This window comes from Dipodomys merriami, unplaced genomic scaffold (assembly GCF_024711535.1).
Source record: "Dipodomys merriami isolate MVZ:Mamm:240054 unplaced genomic scaffold, mDipMer1.0.p SCAF_9, whole genome shotgun sequence".
Classification (NCBI taxonomy): Eukaryota; Metazoa; Chordata; class Mammalia; order Rodentia; family Heteromyidae; genus Dipodomys; species Dipodomys merriami.
Genome location: NW_027206512.1, coordinates 7,464,683 through 7,478,710, shown reverse-complemented (window position 1 = coordinate 7,478,710; position 14,028 = coordinate 7,464,683). Strand labels below are relative to the sequence as shown.

The 14,028-nt window shown below is 33.6% G+C and overlaps 1 protein-coding gene across 6 annotated transcripts in view; it reads left to right on the top strand.

Moving 5' to 3' along the window:
* Gria2 (glutamate ionotropic receptor AMPA type subunit 2) overlaps window positions 1–14,028 on the top strand; it is a 140,332-nt gene that overhangs the window by 120,660 nt on the left and 5,644 nt on the right. For all 6 annotated transcript variants that reach the window (XM_070012841.1, XM_070012840.1, XM_070012842.1 and 3 more), the window contains exon 12: window positions 42–240. In XM_070012841.1, coding sequence (XP_069868942.1) covers window positions 42–240 — 199 coding nt within the window. The remainder of the gene's footprint in view (window positions 1–41; window positions 241–14,028) is intronic.

Below are 14,028 nucleotides of genomic sequence, written 5' to 3'. Positions count from 1 at the left end.
ATTCATTTCACTTTACAAATCCATTTCATACTTGTTATTAGATCCCTCTCTGGGCGCATTGTTGGAGGTGTGTGGTGGTTCTTTACCCTGATCATAATCTCCTCCTACACGGCTAACTTAGCTGCCTTCCTGACTGTAGAGAGGATGGTATCTCCCATCGAAAGTGCTGAGGACCTTTCTAAGCAAACAGAGATTGCTTATGGGACGTTAGACTCTGGCTCCACTAAAGAGTTTTTCAGGGTAAGAGATTCTGCTTTGTAATTTCAGATTTTTGTTCCTAAAATTTAACCTCTTGAAATTCTCTCCTTCCTCCCATGGTCTATGTACAGATAATATGTGAAAGTAATCTCACTGCCATCTCTACCTCTGTTCTTTCCTTATCCCTGTCCATGGCTTTATTTCTGTTTATTCATTCCTAAGACATAGAAAAACAACGCACAATATTGCCATGGAAACCTAGTCTCCTTAAAATTGATTGTCCTTTGGGAATTAAAGCAAAATATAGATGCTTATATTATTGTTTTGTTATCTTTTGATAAAATTAAAGCAAAATATAGATGCTTATATTATTGTTTTGTTATCTTTTGTTTTGCATAATTATGATTGCACATATTTTGTGTAGTTTGTGATTGAAAGACCCACATTTACATGTTATGTTGACTCCATGTCAGGATATTGTTATGATCCTAATGTGGAAATTCTAATTTTGTCATGCAAACCCTTCAAGGAATAGTTAACATAGGCCTTCAACTATATATGTAAGTGAAATTCTAACTTCTTTTAATTTGTGATACACTGGATAAGTCCATGTGCCTGATGCTGGCATAATTATTTCTATAACATTGTATGAAAATGCTTAAATACAACTGACTAATTCTGGCCCGTATATATGGCATATTATGATCACTGATAGCCCACATGGATCTTTGAATATTTTTGAGCTTGAGTGAGATCTTGGCCAAAGGTCAAAGCATTAGGAAAATAACAGGAACACTATTTTAGGTTACATTGTTTCTGGGTTTTGGTTACAAATAACTTGGGGCTGAAGGTATGGTAGAGGAAAGGTACCAGATGAAAAATACACAGCTAATGAGTACAACCAGGGTATGTACCCCAGGGGGTAGGATCTTGATTATGTCATTAAGAACTTCCACTTAAGTACGAAAGTGTTCATATGCTAGAATCTTTGTTTCCTGTGTGCTGAGGTTGAGGTAGTATAGAATTTAGAGAGTAGGCCTCACAATCAGTGATTAGGTCATGAGTGGTAGTGCTCTTGAACAGGATTAATTTAGTTCTTAGGGACTTATGTTAGTTCTGAAATAGCAGATTGTTGTGTAGCAAGGCCTCTTTGTGTACTTGGTCTCCTGCATGTGTCTGTTTCTCCTTCTCCTTTTCTACTTGGTTTTAACAAAGCTCTTACCAGAGACCAGATATGCTGCTGCCTAATGTTGGTTTTTTAGCCCCAGTATTTTGACCTAAAGGGTTTTTGTTTAAAAAAAAATAAATTATCAAGGCTTCAATAAGTGTGATAGTATCAGACATAGACTAATATATGTGGGCAATGGTTTTTGTTTAACTTCTATGCATCATTAAAGCTCAGATAATTTTAGGGATTTAACAGTCAGTCAGCTAACACATAAGCTAAGGACTTTTTTTTTAAAATAAGTTTTTATTGTGAAAATACTGTACGGGGGAGGGGGGTTACAGTTACATGAGCAATGTAATGAGTACATTTGTTATCAAGCATTGTTGTCTCCTCCTTTGATTTTCCCCTACCATCTCTTCCCTTCCATCCTCACAGCTACACTCTCCTGCACCTTGACTAAATTGTAAAGTTCATTTTTTGACATAGCGTCTTATACATCTCATTGTTGCATTGAGTCAACTTGTATCCCTATTAAAGGTCAGGTAAGATGTTAAGTGAAATGAACCCCAAGATAAGGACACAAATGGTTTTTTCTTTCTTGCTATTGTTTCCAACATATTTATAAGGTACCATGTGATTTTTTTGTTGCTTTGTATGTCTCTCCCCCATGGTATAACCCCTGTTTTCACTGTTTTTGATGTTTGTATAATTTGCGGAGGGGAAGGGAAAAAACAAATTGTTTAAACTAAGGTCTTATTCCTAATTAAGGTTCTTTTGACAAACTTTTCTTTGTACACAGAGCTCTCTGTATTTACCACTTTGGTCTATCCATGCTCATTTGTGTGATGATTGAATGTTAGTAAAGATTGAAAAGCAGGCCCTCATAGCTCCTTACAGGGTCTCTCAACAGTTCCTCTTAAAGGAACTTCATGAAATGACATTGGTGAAGTGTCTGTGCATTTCTTGGTGGTTCCTTACATCTCTTTTATCTAGAGAAAGAAGTGTGGGCTCCTAGTCATTTAAAGGCCACAGTATTTATTGTATTGCAATCACTGAAGGTAAAATACACCATGATAGAAAGGGGAACTTGTTAAACTCTTTCACTGAAAAATCATGTTTACAGTGTGAAAAAATATGTATAAAGTTTATCTCTCCAAGTTGGATTGAATAAAAAGGGTTTGCTACTTCTTAAATAATTTTGGGCAAGTTTGTTACCTACATTAATTTACTATCTATGTATTGAGCACCATGATGGCAATGAGAAAAATCTTTATTTTTGCTTTGACCTCTGAAATTTTTTCTAAAATACTGGAATTTTCCAGCTGTATCTTTAAGTATCATACTTTTCACATATACTTTTTTTCATTAGTATAGGGGAATTGATGATTAGATTTCCTTTCTGACAAGGAATTTCTTCTAATTAGAGTTACGTAAAATGTATTCAATGTATTTAATATTCATTTCAGACATTTTAAAGACAAAAGTGATTAGCTTTCTGTCATGTTTCCCCTGCCCCAGCTAAACCCTAGTGTGGCCTAGAGTCTCTTAGCTGAGGTATGATTGAAGTTCTGACTTCTCTCTCTAAAGTTAACATTCACTGCCCATGTTAAATCCATCTGTCCTTCAGCTCTAGGGAATTTGGAGCTTCCTTTGTGTGGTACCTTCAAAACAGGGTGGAAGAAAGAGAGCATAGGTGACGTGGGCTGAAACCAGACTGAAGATGTATATTGTGTGCTTTGTTCTCTGTTTTCACTCCTAAGACCCAATAAAACAACAAATTACACATGGAAGGAGATGTTTCTGCCATTTGCTGATCTTAAATCTTCTAGGCGTTTTATAATATGCCTTATTTTGAATTTGTTGATAACATTTCCATTTTTATGCTCTCTTAGAGCTTAGGGTTTCAAACATTGGTTATATTCTTTCTTATATTTTTACTGAGTTAATAAAGTCAATTACTTGTTTTAATAATAGCAAGTGTCTCGGAATTTATATTAGGAAAAAGGATTTGAGAATTTAAGGCATTGTTCAAATTTCAAATGATGACTGAAAATGAAAAATAATTTAACGCCATTTAAAATGAATGATCAATTCTAAAATAAAACTAAGAATTATGAATACTCAGAATTATGAAATAATACCTAATGGTTTTACAATATAACTTTATTGGGGTTAAAGCACCTTATATCAAATTTCTGTTTTATACTGATGCCCTGTTGTACTGAGATGATATTAGTGGTTCAGATAAAGCCTAAACTAATTTTGAATTTCATAATAAACACTTAATAGTAAACATTAATATTATTTTATTGAGTTCAGTGCATATATAATAGCTTTAGAAGTTGATTTTGAACTGTAAGATTTCTAATAATTTTCTGCAATGACAATCAATAAAATTTTATGGAAATATTGAGATGGCTCTACAAAAAAGAGGAAGGAAATGGTGGCCAAGCTTGTGACAATGATGAGATGTAAAGCATAAGGTCTTCATTTTCCTTTGCTAGGGTTTTCTGTTAATGAAACCCACATACATTCTTATGCAGTGAATGACAACGTCCTTAATTATAGGGTCACAGTAACATACCTATAATTAGGAGAGAGTTAGACTTTCAATTAGTAAATGCTATTTTTAGAATATCACATTTTGCTTATTTCTTCTCTCAGAAAAGTAGGGCAGATTGTCAATTATATGATTTTGTGTAGACAATGATTATAAAGGACATATACATTATGTTCCCACAGAAACAAAGATTTTTCAGGCAGGCTCTGATTTTTGTACATAAAACTGTCATTGGCTTGTCCATCCATGAAGTACAATGATTAAGTATTAGAATAGAATCCTCTCTTCATGCCTGTCATAAATCCATGACAGTGCAATCTCCTTATTGCCTCTGGTTCCCTCCTCTAAGAAGATGCAGGAACCTGTAAAGTCTCTGAACAACTTAATAATATTGGTTTTGGAGACAGCAAAGATTCCAACATTGGAGAAATGATGGTGCTTTATTTCTTATTTTAGGAAGTAAAATTCATTTAGACAGATAAATTGAATATTATAATCTTTTTTTTTTACTATTCTAGCATTAACCATATGCATAGACTTTTTGCAGAGTTTAGAAATAGCCTAAGTGACAGATGACTACTATTCAAGCAACTGTTCCATACCAGAGTGAAATGATTAGTTTAAACTTTTTTCTTATAAATATACATATACATAAATAGGTATAGTTACAGATACATTATGTACATATACATATACACATGCATGTGATTTACTATGCAATAATCATGACTACCAGAAAAGTATAAAAACTGAGATTATCATTTAAAGATAGCAACTTTGTGGCATGAAATACATTGATTTATAGTTACATATGAAATTATCATTTAAATATAATTACAAAAGAAGTATTCTAGCATTTGGACAGCTCCTTAGAGAGCAATATTAAGTGCTATTTCATTAAAATATTTTTTCCATTTACTGTCTGTGTTTAGCAATAATACAATATAACTTCTTTTTTAATATGCTGTACAGAATTTCATGATTATGTATGATTGTTCTTCATATTATTTTTTATTCCTGATACTAGTGATGATTTATATAAGGTGCAGTCACTGTATTTCTTATTTCTCTGCAGACAGAAATATCAGTGCATGCATATGCATCTTGTATCTCTTAAATCTGGAACTGAAGTGAGCCGTAGACAGAGCAACACAAATAGAGAAACAGTTAAATATGTATAGATAGAGGTATATAGAACTATAGAAAACTATACCTGCAACTCTATCTATATTCTATAAATATATGTGTATTAGACATGTATTAATATGATAATGTCTATATTTACATAATCTATATTTATAGAATATATAAATATGGTGAGAGAGAGAGAGGGAAAATTACTCATAACAAAATCAGCTCTTTATAGGCCTCCACCATACTTAAATATTTAAATAGTTCCTAAAATAGAAGGCACCACATAAATGCGGAGTGAAATACATGAGCAATGAATAGTGCTGTGAATTTGTTGGAAGTCACTCATGCATGGTTTTTCATACCCATAAAATTTTTTCTTCCTCATTTTTTGGGGCCTTGATTATAGCAGAACAATCTGCACAGCTGCCAGCTCTCACTTGCCCAGGCTCTCTCTAGATGATCTAGGACAAGTTGAATCATTTCCTCTTGGGTTGGCAGTTTTCCTTTCTCTGACATTTTAATTTTTCTCACCATTCTACAGAACATCTGAAGAGCCACTGAATTTGTGACATCTTTAAGGACACGCTCAGTCCAAGCTGCGTGGAAAGAGCGTGAATATTCTGTTTTATTTCAGCAGTTCTAGCTAGGGGAACAGTATATAGTGAAGGACATTGTTTTAGCAGACCTTGCCATTATTTTTTTTTAAATTATCACTCCATGAAAGGACCATCATGAAGTCTATTCAGTTCTCAAATTTCTTAAAAATGGAACAAAAAAATGTACAAAAACCAGACCTTGTGGTTCACACCTGTAATCCTAGGTAGTCAGAAGTCTTGAAGACTGAGGTTCAAAGTTACCTCAGGCAGATACATTCTCTAAGCTTCACCTCTAAAATAATGAGCAAACTACAGAGCTGTAGGCATGGATCAAGTAGTAAAGGGCCAGCTTAAGAAGCACAAGAATCTGACTACAAACACCAAAACTACCCCCCAAAATGCGCAAAAGGCTGTACTGAATCATGTGTCCAACAGCCCAAGTACTAAGCACATCTGCTCACTGAATTATAATCATGGTGCAAGGGGGTGGTTTTCTCCAGGGTGAGTTATTTTGGTCGAATTCCGCCCATAGCTATTCTGTACAAATGTCAGTGTGCTCTCCATTTCATCTGTCTGGGTCATTTAGAGACCACGTTGTGTTACACTGAATAGTTCAAAATCATATCATATGATGCCTTTTCACATTATTCAACTGAAAAGAAATCATCCATTTGTCACCAAAAGCAGATCCTGAGCACAAATAATCTAACAGTGAAAGTTTAACTAAAAAAGAAATAAGTTTAAAATATCTTCATTTCAAAATTTTTTAAATTACTTTTTGGATGCATCAGAGAAAAAATGAATTTCAGAATGCACTGCATTGGTACTTTATACAACTTAGTGCTGAATATACTTTATTATTGTATTTAACTAAAAAGGCATCACCATCTCTGCCTGTCTCCCCTAGAGCTTTCATAGCAGTTGTCATGGTGATAAACATCTTCCTGGAGCTCTCTACAAAAGAGGACAGAATTGTTCAATTTAAGTGTATTAGAATCAAGTTATAAATAAATTGAAATAGTGCTGATAAAATCTCTCTGTTTCTCTCTCTGTCTGTCTCTGTCTCTGTCTGTCTCTGTCTCTCTGTCTGTCTGTCTGTCTGTCTACCCTTTCTCTCTCTCTCTCTCTCTCTCTCTCTCTCTCTCTCTCTCTCTCTCTCTCTCTCTCTCTCTCTCTCTCTCTCTCTCTCTCTCTCTCTCTCTCTCTCTCTCCTGGGGAATGAACACAGAGCCTCTTGCTAGGCAAGTACTCTACAACCCACTTGAGCTTTGCTCTTAAACCATCAAGAACTGTTTGATTAGACTTGTGGTATTTGAAAGGAAATACGATGTTAAAGTAATTTATCATTTACATTTGATTTGTAGCACATTACTTGCTCTTATTCCTAATAAGTCATTGTTCAAAGTGAAGTTGCTGGTAAAGGTGGTTGCTTATTTCCATAGAAATTTCAATAGAAATAAGCCAGAAATTTCAATAAAAATAAGCCTACTGGAGAAAACAAATTCATAAGACTCTTATCTCCAAATAACCAGCAAAACGCCAGAAGTGGAAGTATAGCTTAAGTAATAGAGTTTCAGATTTCCTAAGAATGTAAAACCAGAAAAATGTACAAAAGCTTAGCAAAAGCACAAGGCCCTGAGTTCAAGCCCCAATACTGGCATAAGAATAAATAAAAATCACATTCAGTCCTGTTTGTTTATGTTTATTTCAGTTTATTTTACTAAAATCCAATGCTCTTAAGATTTTTAGAAGTAATTTTTTCTCTCCTATTCTGCTTCTTTCTGTTTTTGTAATCCCAGACTACTGGTAATCTTAATCTGCCAATGGGGCATGTGGTGATTGTTGTCACCTGGGTTCTCAGCTTAGTGATAAAGGCTTTGCATTGGTCTGTTTTATAAAAACAAAATAAAAGAAAGGAGAAAACAACTATGATTATCCAGATGGTCGTGTCTTACACCTACAACCCTACTTATCTGGGAGGCTGAGAAGGAGAAATTCCATTTTGAGGCCAATCTGAGCAGAAAAGTTTACAAGACCATAGATGGGTACAAAAGCATCCCAAGCTATGTAGAACGATAAATAACTTTTATTGCTTAAAAGTTTGTTCATTTGTAAAAAAAAAAAAAAAGATTCCTATAGCCTTTAAAAAATATGAGTCAACAAAATCAAATTTTTCCTTTATTACCTACACCTTGATTTGTGTGAAGAACATATACATTCACACACAGAGACACTTAAAACATTTTCTTTCTGTATAGATGTAGCTGGCTTGGGTGCAGAAGCTCAATTTAAATATTGAGGAGGCTACCTTCAACTTCTCCTGCCATCTGATGATGTCTAATCATTGGATCATCGTTAAACATGGGCATTGGATTACAAATAGCTCCTAAATCCTGTTCCTATTAAAAATACATACAATGTATTGATTTTACCATCCAAACTATTCTTATATGCCTTGTAAATTTTAACTTACCATTAACATGTAATTTAGTTTTTTGTTTATTTATTCATTTTGCCAATACTGTGGCTTGAGCTCAGGACCTTACTCTCTTGCTTCACTCACAGCTGGTGCTCTACCTCTGGAGCCATGCTTCCAATTCTGGCTTTTTGCTTGTTATTTGGAGATGATTCTGACACACAATTCTCAGATCACAGCCTCCTAAGTAGCTAGAACTAATAGATGTGAGCCACTAGTACCTGGTTCTAATTCTATTTCCTTACAATTTTTATTGTCATTTTCAGATTTTATAAAAAGTAAAATTTTCCTTTTAAATATTTTAATTCATTGGTACTCATTCTGAATAAGTGAATTTTTCATATGATTAATGCATAAAATATATGACGATAACTACCATTTCTTTCTGAACTTTTCCCCATTGCTGTTCTTGGGATTATGAATTCCCATAATCATTCTTCAAGTTCTTTGTTGAGGTTGCTCCAATTATCTCTAAAATTGGTACCTAGATCTAGAATGTAATTTATTTTTTAATTGAATTTTATTGTCAAGGTGATGTACAGAGGGGTTTCAGTTACATATGTAAAGTAGTAAGGACATTTCTTGTTGAACCCCCCTCCCTCATTTTTCTCCCACTTTTCCTCCCCCCAGTACCTCCACAAGTTGTAAAATTTATTTCCAATAAGTGTGATATTATCCATCCATAGAGCATTTCAGTCTTCTTGTAACCTAGACACTCTATTCATCAGGAGGTACAATATTTACATAACAAACATAATAATCATTAAATAGAAAGGCTTTGATTGAAAGTAGAGTATATGCCTGTAATCCCAGCACTTGTAGAGACAGCATCATGGTGAGTTTGAGACCAGCCTAGGAGAGCTAGTTAGGCCCACTCTCCAAATAACATAAACAATTAAAAAAATAAGATAAAAAAGACAAAAGCCTCTAACAAAACCACGAGTTTTCTCATCACTGTTATGTTCTCATTCTTAGTGGCTTCCTCTTATTTACATTGTTCCTTCATGTATTCTTGGCCCTCAAGGTATGTGTAATTAAAGTTGTTATCTACAAGACCATTTAAAACTATCAAGTTTATGAGCTGTAGTGGTTGAATTAAAAACTTTAGTGGTTTGAATTAATATGTTGTCCTATATTTGTGGTTCACTACAAACCTCAGTGACTTAAAATATAAATTTGAGGTAAGCCTTGTGTCTTCCATTTGGTCAATAGGAATTGATTGGAATCACATTCCAGTTGCAGTCTTATACAACGGTAATATTGCTTCTGTCTTCTACCTTAATAACATCTGTAAATCTGGAATGTTTTTGGAATATTCCATTTATTTCTGCAAGCCCATTGTTGACTAACATAGTAGATAAAACTGTACAGAATCAGTTGCATGACAATATAATTGAAGATTCTGTTCAGAACAGTGCTTGTAGATCATTAAGGCCTAATCATGTTCTTTGAATGTGATTGATATATTCACCAATGAATAACCTAATTCAGATAATCCCAACTATCCTAATAATCCACAAGGATAATATAATACATGCTGTCAAATTGGTTGATAATACCAAAGCCATTTGTTCCCAATATCTTTGGATGGGCCCAGTGAATACGCGTATTAAAACAAATGGTGGAGCCATGGGAATCATTTGTGCTCTCTCTCTCTCTCTCTGTCTCTCTCTGTATATCTCTCTTTCTCTCCCTCTCTCTCTCTCTCTCTCATAATACCAATTCATGCTTACAATACAACACAACGTTCCCTTCCTAATATTATTTACTATTCATAAGGGTAATAAAACAAATGAAAAATCATTTGCATTTTAAACTTTAAAAATCATTCTTTCCCAAAAGATATAGTTCTACTAAGAATGCATGTGTTAATTTAACTATTTTTTCATATCTGATAGTAATTTCAGATTGCCTAAAAGAATTCTAAGACTTAACTTCACTTAAGCTGACTAGAATGCTGCTAAAATGTAATTTATTTTGAAATCATTTATCAGTAAATCATACACAAATGTATGTCCCTAAATTTTGTAATATTGCATATTTAAAATATGTATTTCACAGTCAGTGTGTGTATATACATGCATCAGAGACTTGGGTCTGGGTCTCATTTCTGTTTCTTATACAGACTAATGATTGAGGCAAGTTACTTGATCTTTGAATCTTGATCTTAATTATAGGGAGTGAAATGTACCATGAGATTTTAAATTTCTATTCTAGTACTGATCATTTGAAAACCTCAAGCCCCCAAATACTTACATAGTTATATTATTTAAACAAACCATTTTAATTTTTAAGAAGCTTAGAAATCACATTATTTTTAGTATTGTAAGTACAGAGTTAGACTTCATGTTATTTGAAATTTGGTTTTATCTGAAATGACAAATTAGTCTCATAGAAACAAATTAAGCCATACTTCTGTAACATAATCTGTGAACCTTTTCCAATGGCTAATTTATTGATTTTAACAAAAGGGAGAAATAATCCAAGAACTTAAGTTCATAATTACCTTATACATATGACATTAATGATTCAAAAATATTTTCCACTCATTTGATTAATAATACCATGGAATTCAGTGTTCAAATATAAATATTTTAAATATACACACTAGAGTGTTTAATATCACATAGTAACAGAACTTAATAGCAAAGGAACGTCTATAGGGAAATATTTAAAAATTTTTACTAGCAAACATTGGAATTTTAGTGCTTTAACAATCGTGTCACTTTTCTATACTGTATTCATTTCTTGGCTGTTTTCTATTAAAATGTAATTGCCAACATCAGTAACACATAGGTTGAATTTAGGGTAGTGTCACATTCTGTTCTGAGTATCATGAACAGGGTCCTCAGTTTTATAATATCACTTTGAATCAAAGTAAAATAAAATTAAGATTTTTTTCACTCAAGTCATCAGTACAGCCTTTTTTTTTTGAGTTACTGGGGTTTGCACTCAAGAACTCACACTTGCTAGACAAGTGTTTTTTAACCATTGTTTGCCTATCCATGTATTTTACATGTGAATTTTATGTGAATTGTTTTTTTTATTGTGAAAATACTGTACAGAGGGGTTACAATTACATGGGAATGTGAATTGTTTTTTAATGTAAACATGCATAAGATTGTTTTGGCAAAAGTACTACAAACTTGGTTGTGGTAGGATAAAAGAGCATAGACAGACATGAGTGGAAGTTAGATTTAGGGAAAAAAAGAACAGAGGGAGAGGAAAAAGAAAATGTTGGAAAACACTAGGATCCCAGGAACTACAAGAGGAAAAAGAATCAAAAGAACTTGCTCCAAGGGGCTAAATATGGTGCAGTTCTTACAAAATGCTACAACAGAGTGTTCTAACCTGGCTGCATTATGTTGCTCAACAATGTGTATAGTTAATACTATACTGTATATTAAATATGGTAAAAATGTGAAATTGTATTATGTGTTTTTCATGGCAATCAAAGCAAAATGACATGTAGAAGTTATGAAAGCACTGTTTCCTATGCCTTGCTTTAATCTCTGGTTCCAAACTCAGCCTCATATTACAAATTACAGGAAACAATGTGGTTTGTTTTACAATTATGATGGGGATGTGCTTCCTCATCAACTATAGTGAAATGAGTTCAAATTTAGACATTGCTTAGAAGTTAGTTAGCATCCAGCCTGGCCATTTTCTTTATTTTTTCATGTATTTTTCTTTTTTCTTAATATATATTTTTTATTGTAAAGATACTGTACAGAGGGGTTACAGTTACATGAGCAAGCTAATGAGTCCATTTCCTATTGAGCCCATTTTCAAAGTTCACACAAAGTGGCTAGTGGAAGCAACTTGATCAGTGTTTGGCAAATTACTTTATGTTAATATGCTTAGTTTTTGACCATTCTGGAAGATGATTTGGAGATTCCTCAAAAATCTAAGCATAGAACTAATAAACATGATCCAGTGATACTCCCTTGGTCAGTCCCAAGTCAGGATTCAGTAGAGACATCCATGTTTTGTGTGGCATTATGCACAAAAGCCAAGTTAGAGAAACAGCCCAGATGCACTACAACCAATAAGTAGATCAGGAAAATGTGGTGTTGGTGGTGTAGGTGGTAGTAGGTGTGTGTGTGTGTATGTGTGTGTGTGTGTGTGTGTGTGTGTATGTGTGTGTGTGTGTGTGTGTGTGCACACCCATGTGCTTGTTTGAGTGTATACAGTCCATATCTGTCTATACTCTTTTGTCCTACCACAATTGATTAGGTAGTACACACAAATACATGCACACACACAATGAAATTTTATTCAGCTTTCAGAAAGAATAATTTATGTCATTTGCAGGCAAGTGTCTACAACTAATTTTTAGTTGTAACTAAAAAATAAAATAACTAAAAATTATTTAAGTGCTCTAAATCAGACTTAAAGAGACAAAGGGCACATGTTTTCTGTCTTATATGGACATTAGATCTAAAATGCAAACCTTTGGGAAAGCATTAAAATACGACTGTTCAGTTAACACAGTATCATTATAATTTAATCTAGCAAGCAGGTTCTTAAATTGTCTGCTAGGCCACAGTTTGTCCTTAAATTGTTTTTCTACCAGTTAGTGTTTTCATTTATGTGATTTTGGAGATGATCAAGGTATTTGGGCATGATATGGTTACCTGTTTAGTTCAATCTATCCATTTTCCTAATATTGTTAAAAGCAATTAGACACAGTTTGACTTGTCTCTAGTCAAAACATAATCAAATTCTTCCTGTTCTTTGAAAAACAGCCATGAAATTCAAATTGATACATCTCTAGCAGAAATGATTGGAAGTTTTCAGCATAACAATATCAAACTGTTTATGAACTACCTTCCTTATATACCTTTGTCCAAATCCGTGCAAATAATAAATACATGGTTACAAAATTCATTAATGAATTAACTAATTTGGGGAAAAATACATATCTTACAGCTTCATGCAGTGTCAGTAGTGTGCATTTTTAAAGCTTTTAGATAATTTGCAGGTTCAATTCACAATTACAGCATAAAATACTGCACAGTTAAAAAAATAGTATATACATTATAATTCCTGTGAAGTCTTACCTTAAAAAATGGCTGTTTTCATTTAATAAAATGTCTTGGTCTAAATGAAGTAGCATTATCAGATCTTGGGTATTTTCTTATTCAAAATCATAGACATATAAAGTATTTTAATGAAAGCACTAGAGCTAGATATTGCTTATTACTAACAAGGTTCAAATACAGATTCTTGCATTTGGTTGGCTTGCTTGCATGGCTGGCACTATTCCATTTTAGTCATATGTAATTTTGGAGATGGAGTCTCATAGACTTTTCTACTTAGGCTGCCTTTAAACCATTACCCTCCAGATCCTAATCACATGAGAAACTACGATTGTATGCAGGCATGAGCCACCATCAGCTGGATGCTAGATATATTTTTTTTCTGAATTGAGGCTTAAAAGCCTTTAATCTTTTCTTTTTTCTTCAAATTATTTTATTGATGAATTCCAAGAAACCAAACGAAGTTTCATGATTAACAAATTCCTAAACCTTTTTTTTTTTTTTTTTTTTTTTTTGTCAGTCATTGGGCCTGAACTCTGGGGCCTGGGAGCTATCCCTCAGCTATTCAGCTCAAGGAGAGTGCTCTACTACTTGAATCACAGCACCACTTCTGGCTTTTACTGCTTATGTGGTGCTTAGTAATCGAACGCAGGGCCTCATGCAAGCAAGGCAAGCACTCTACCACTGAGCCACTTTCCCAGTCCCTAAAAGCTTTTAATCTTTACAAATAATGTCACACTTTGAGAAATAGTCTCAAGACTAATAGGAAAGTTTTTTTTCAGTAAAACTGAAAATTTCATTGCTAAAGTTTGGGTTTTCTCGTAGGCTATCAACATAGCACATACTATTTTAAT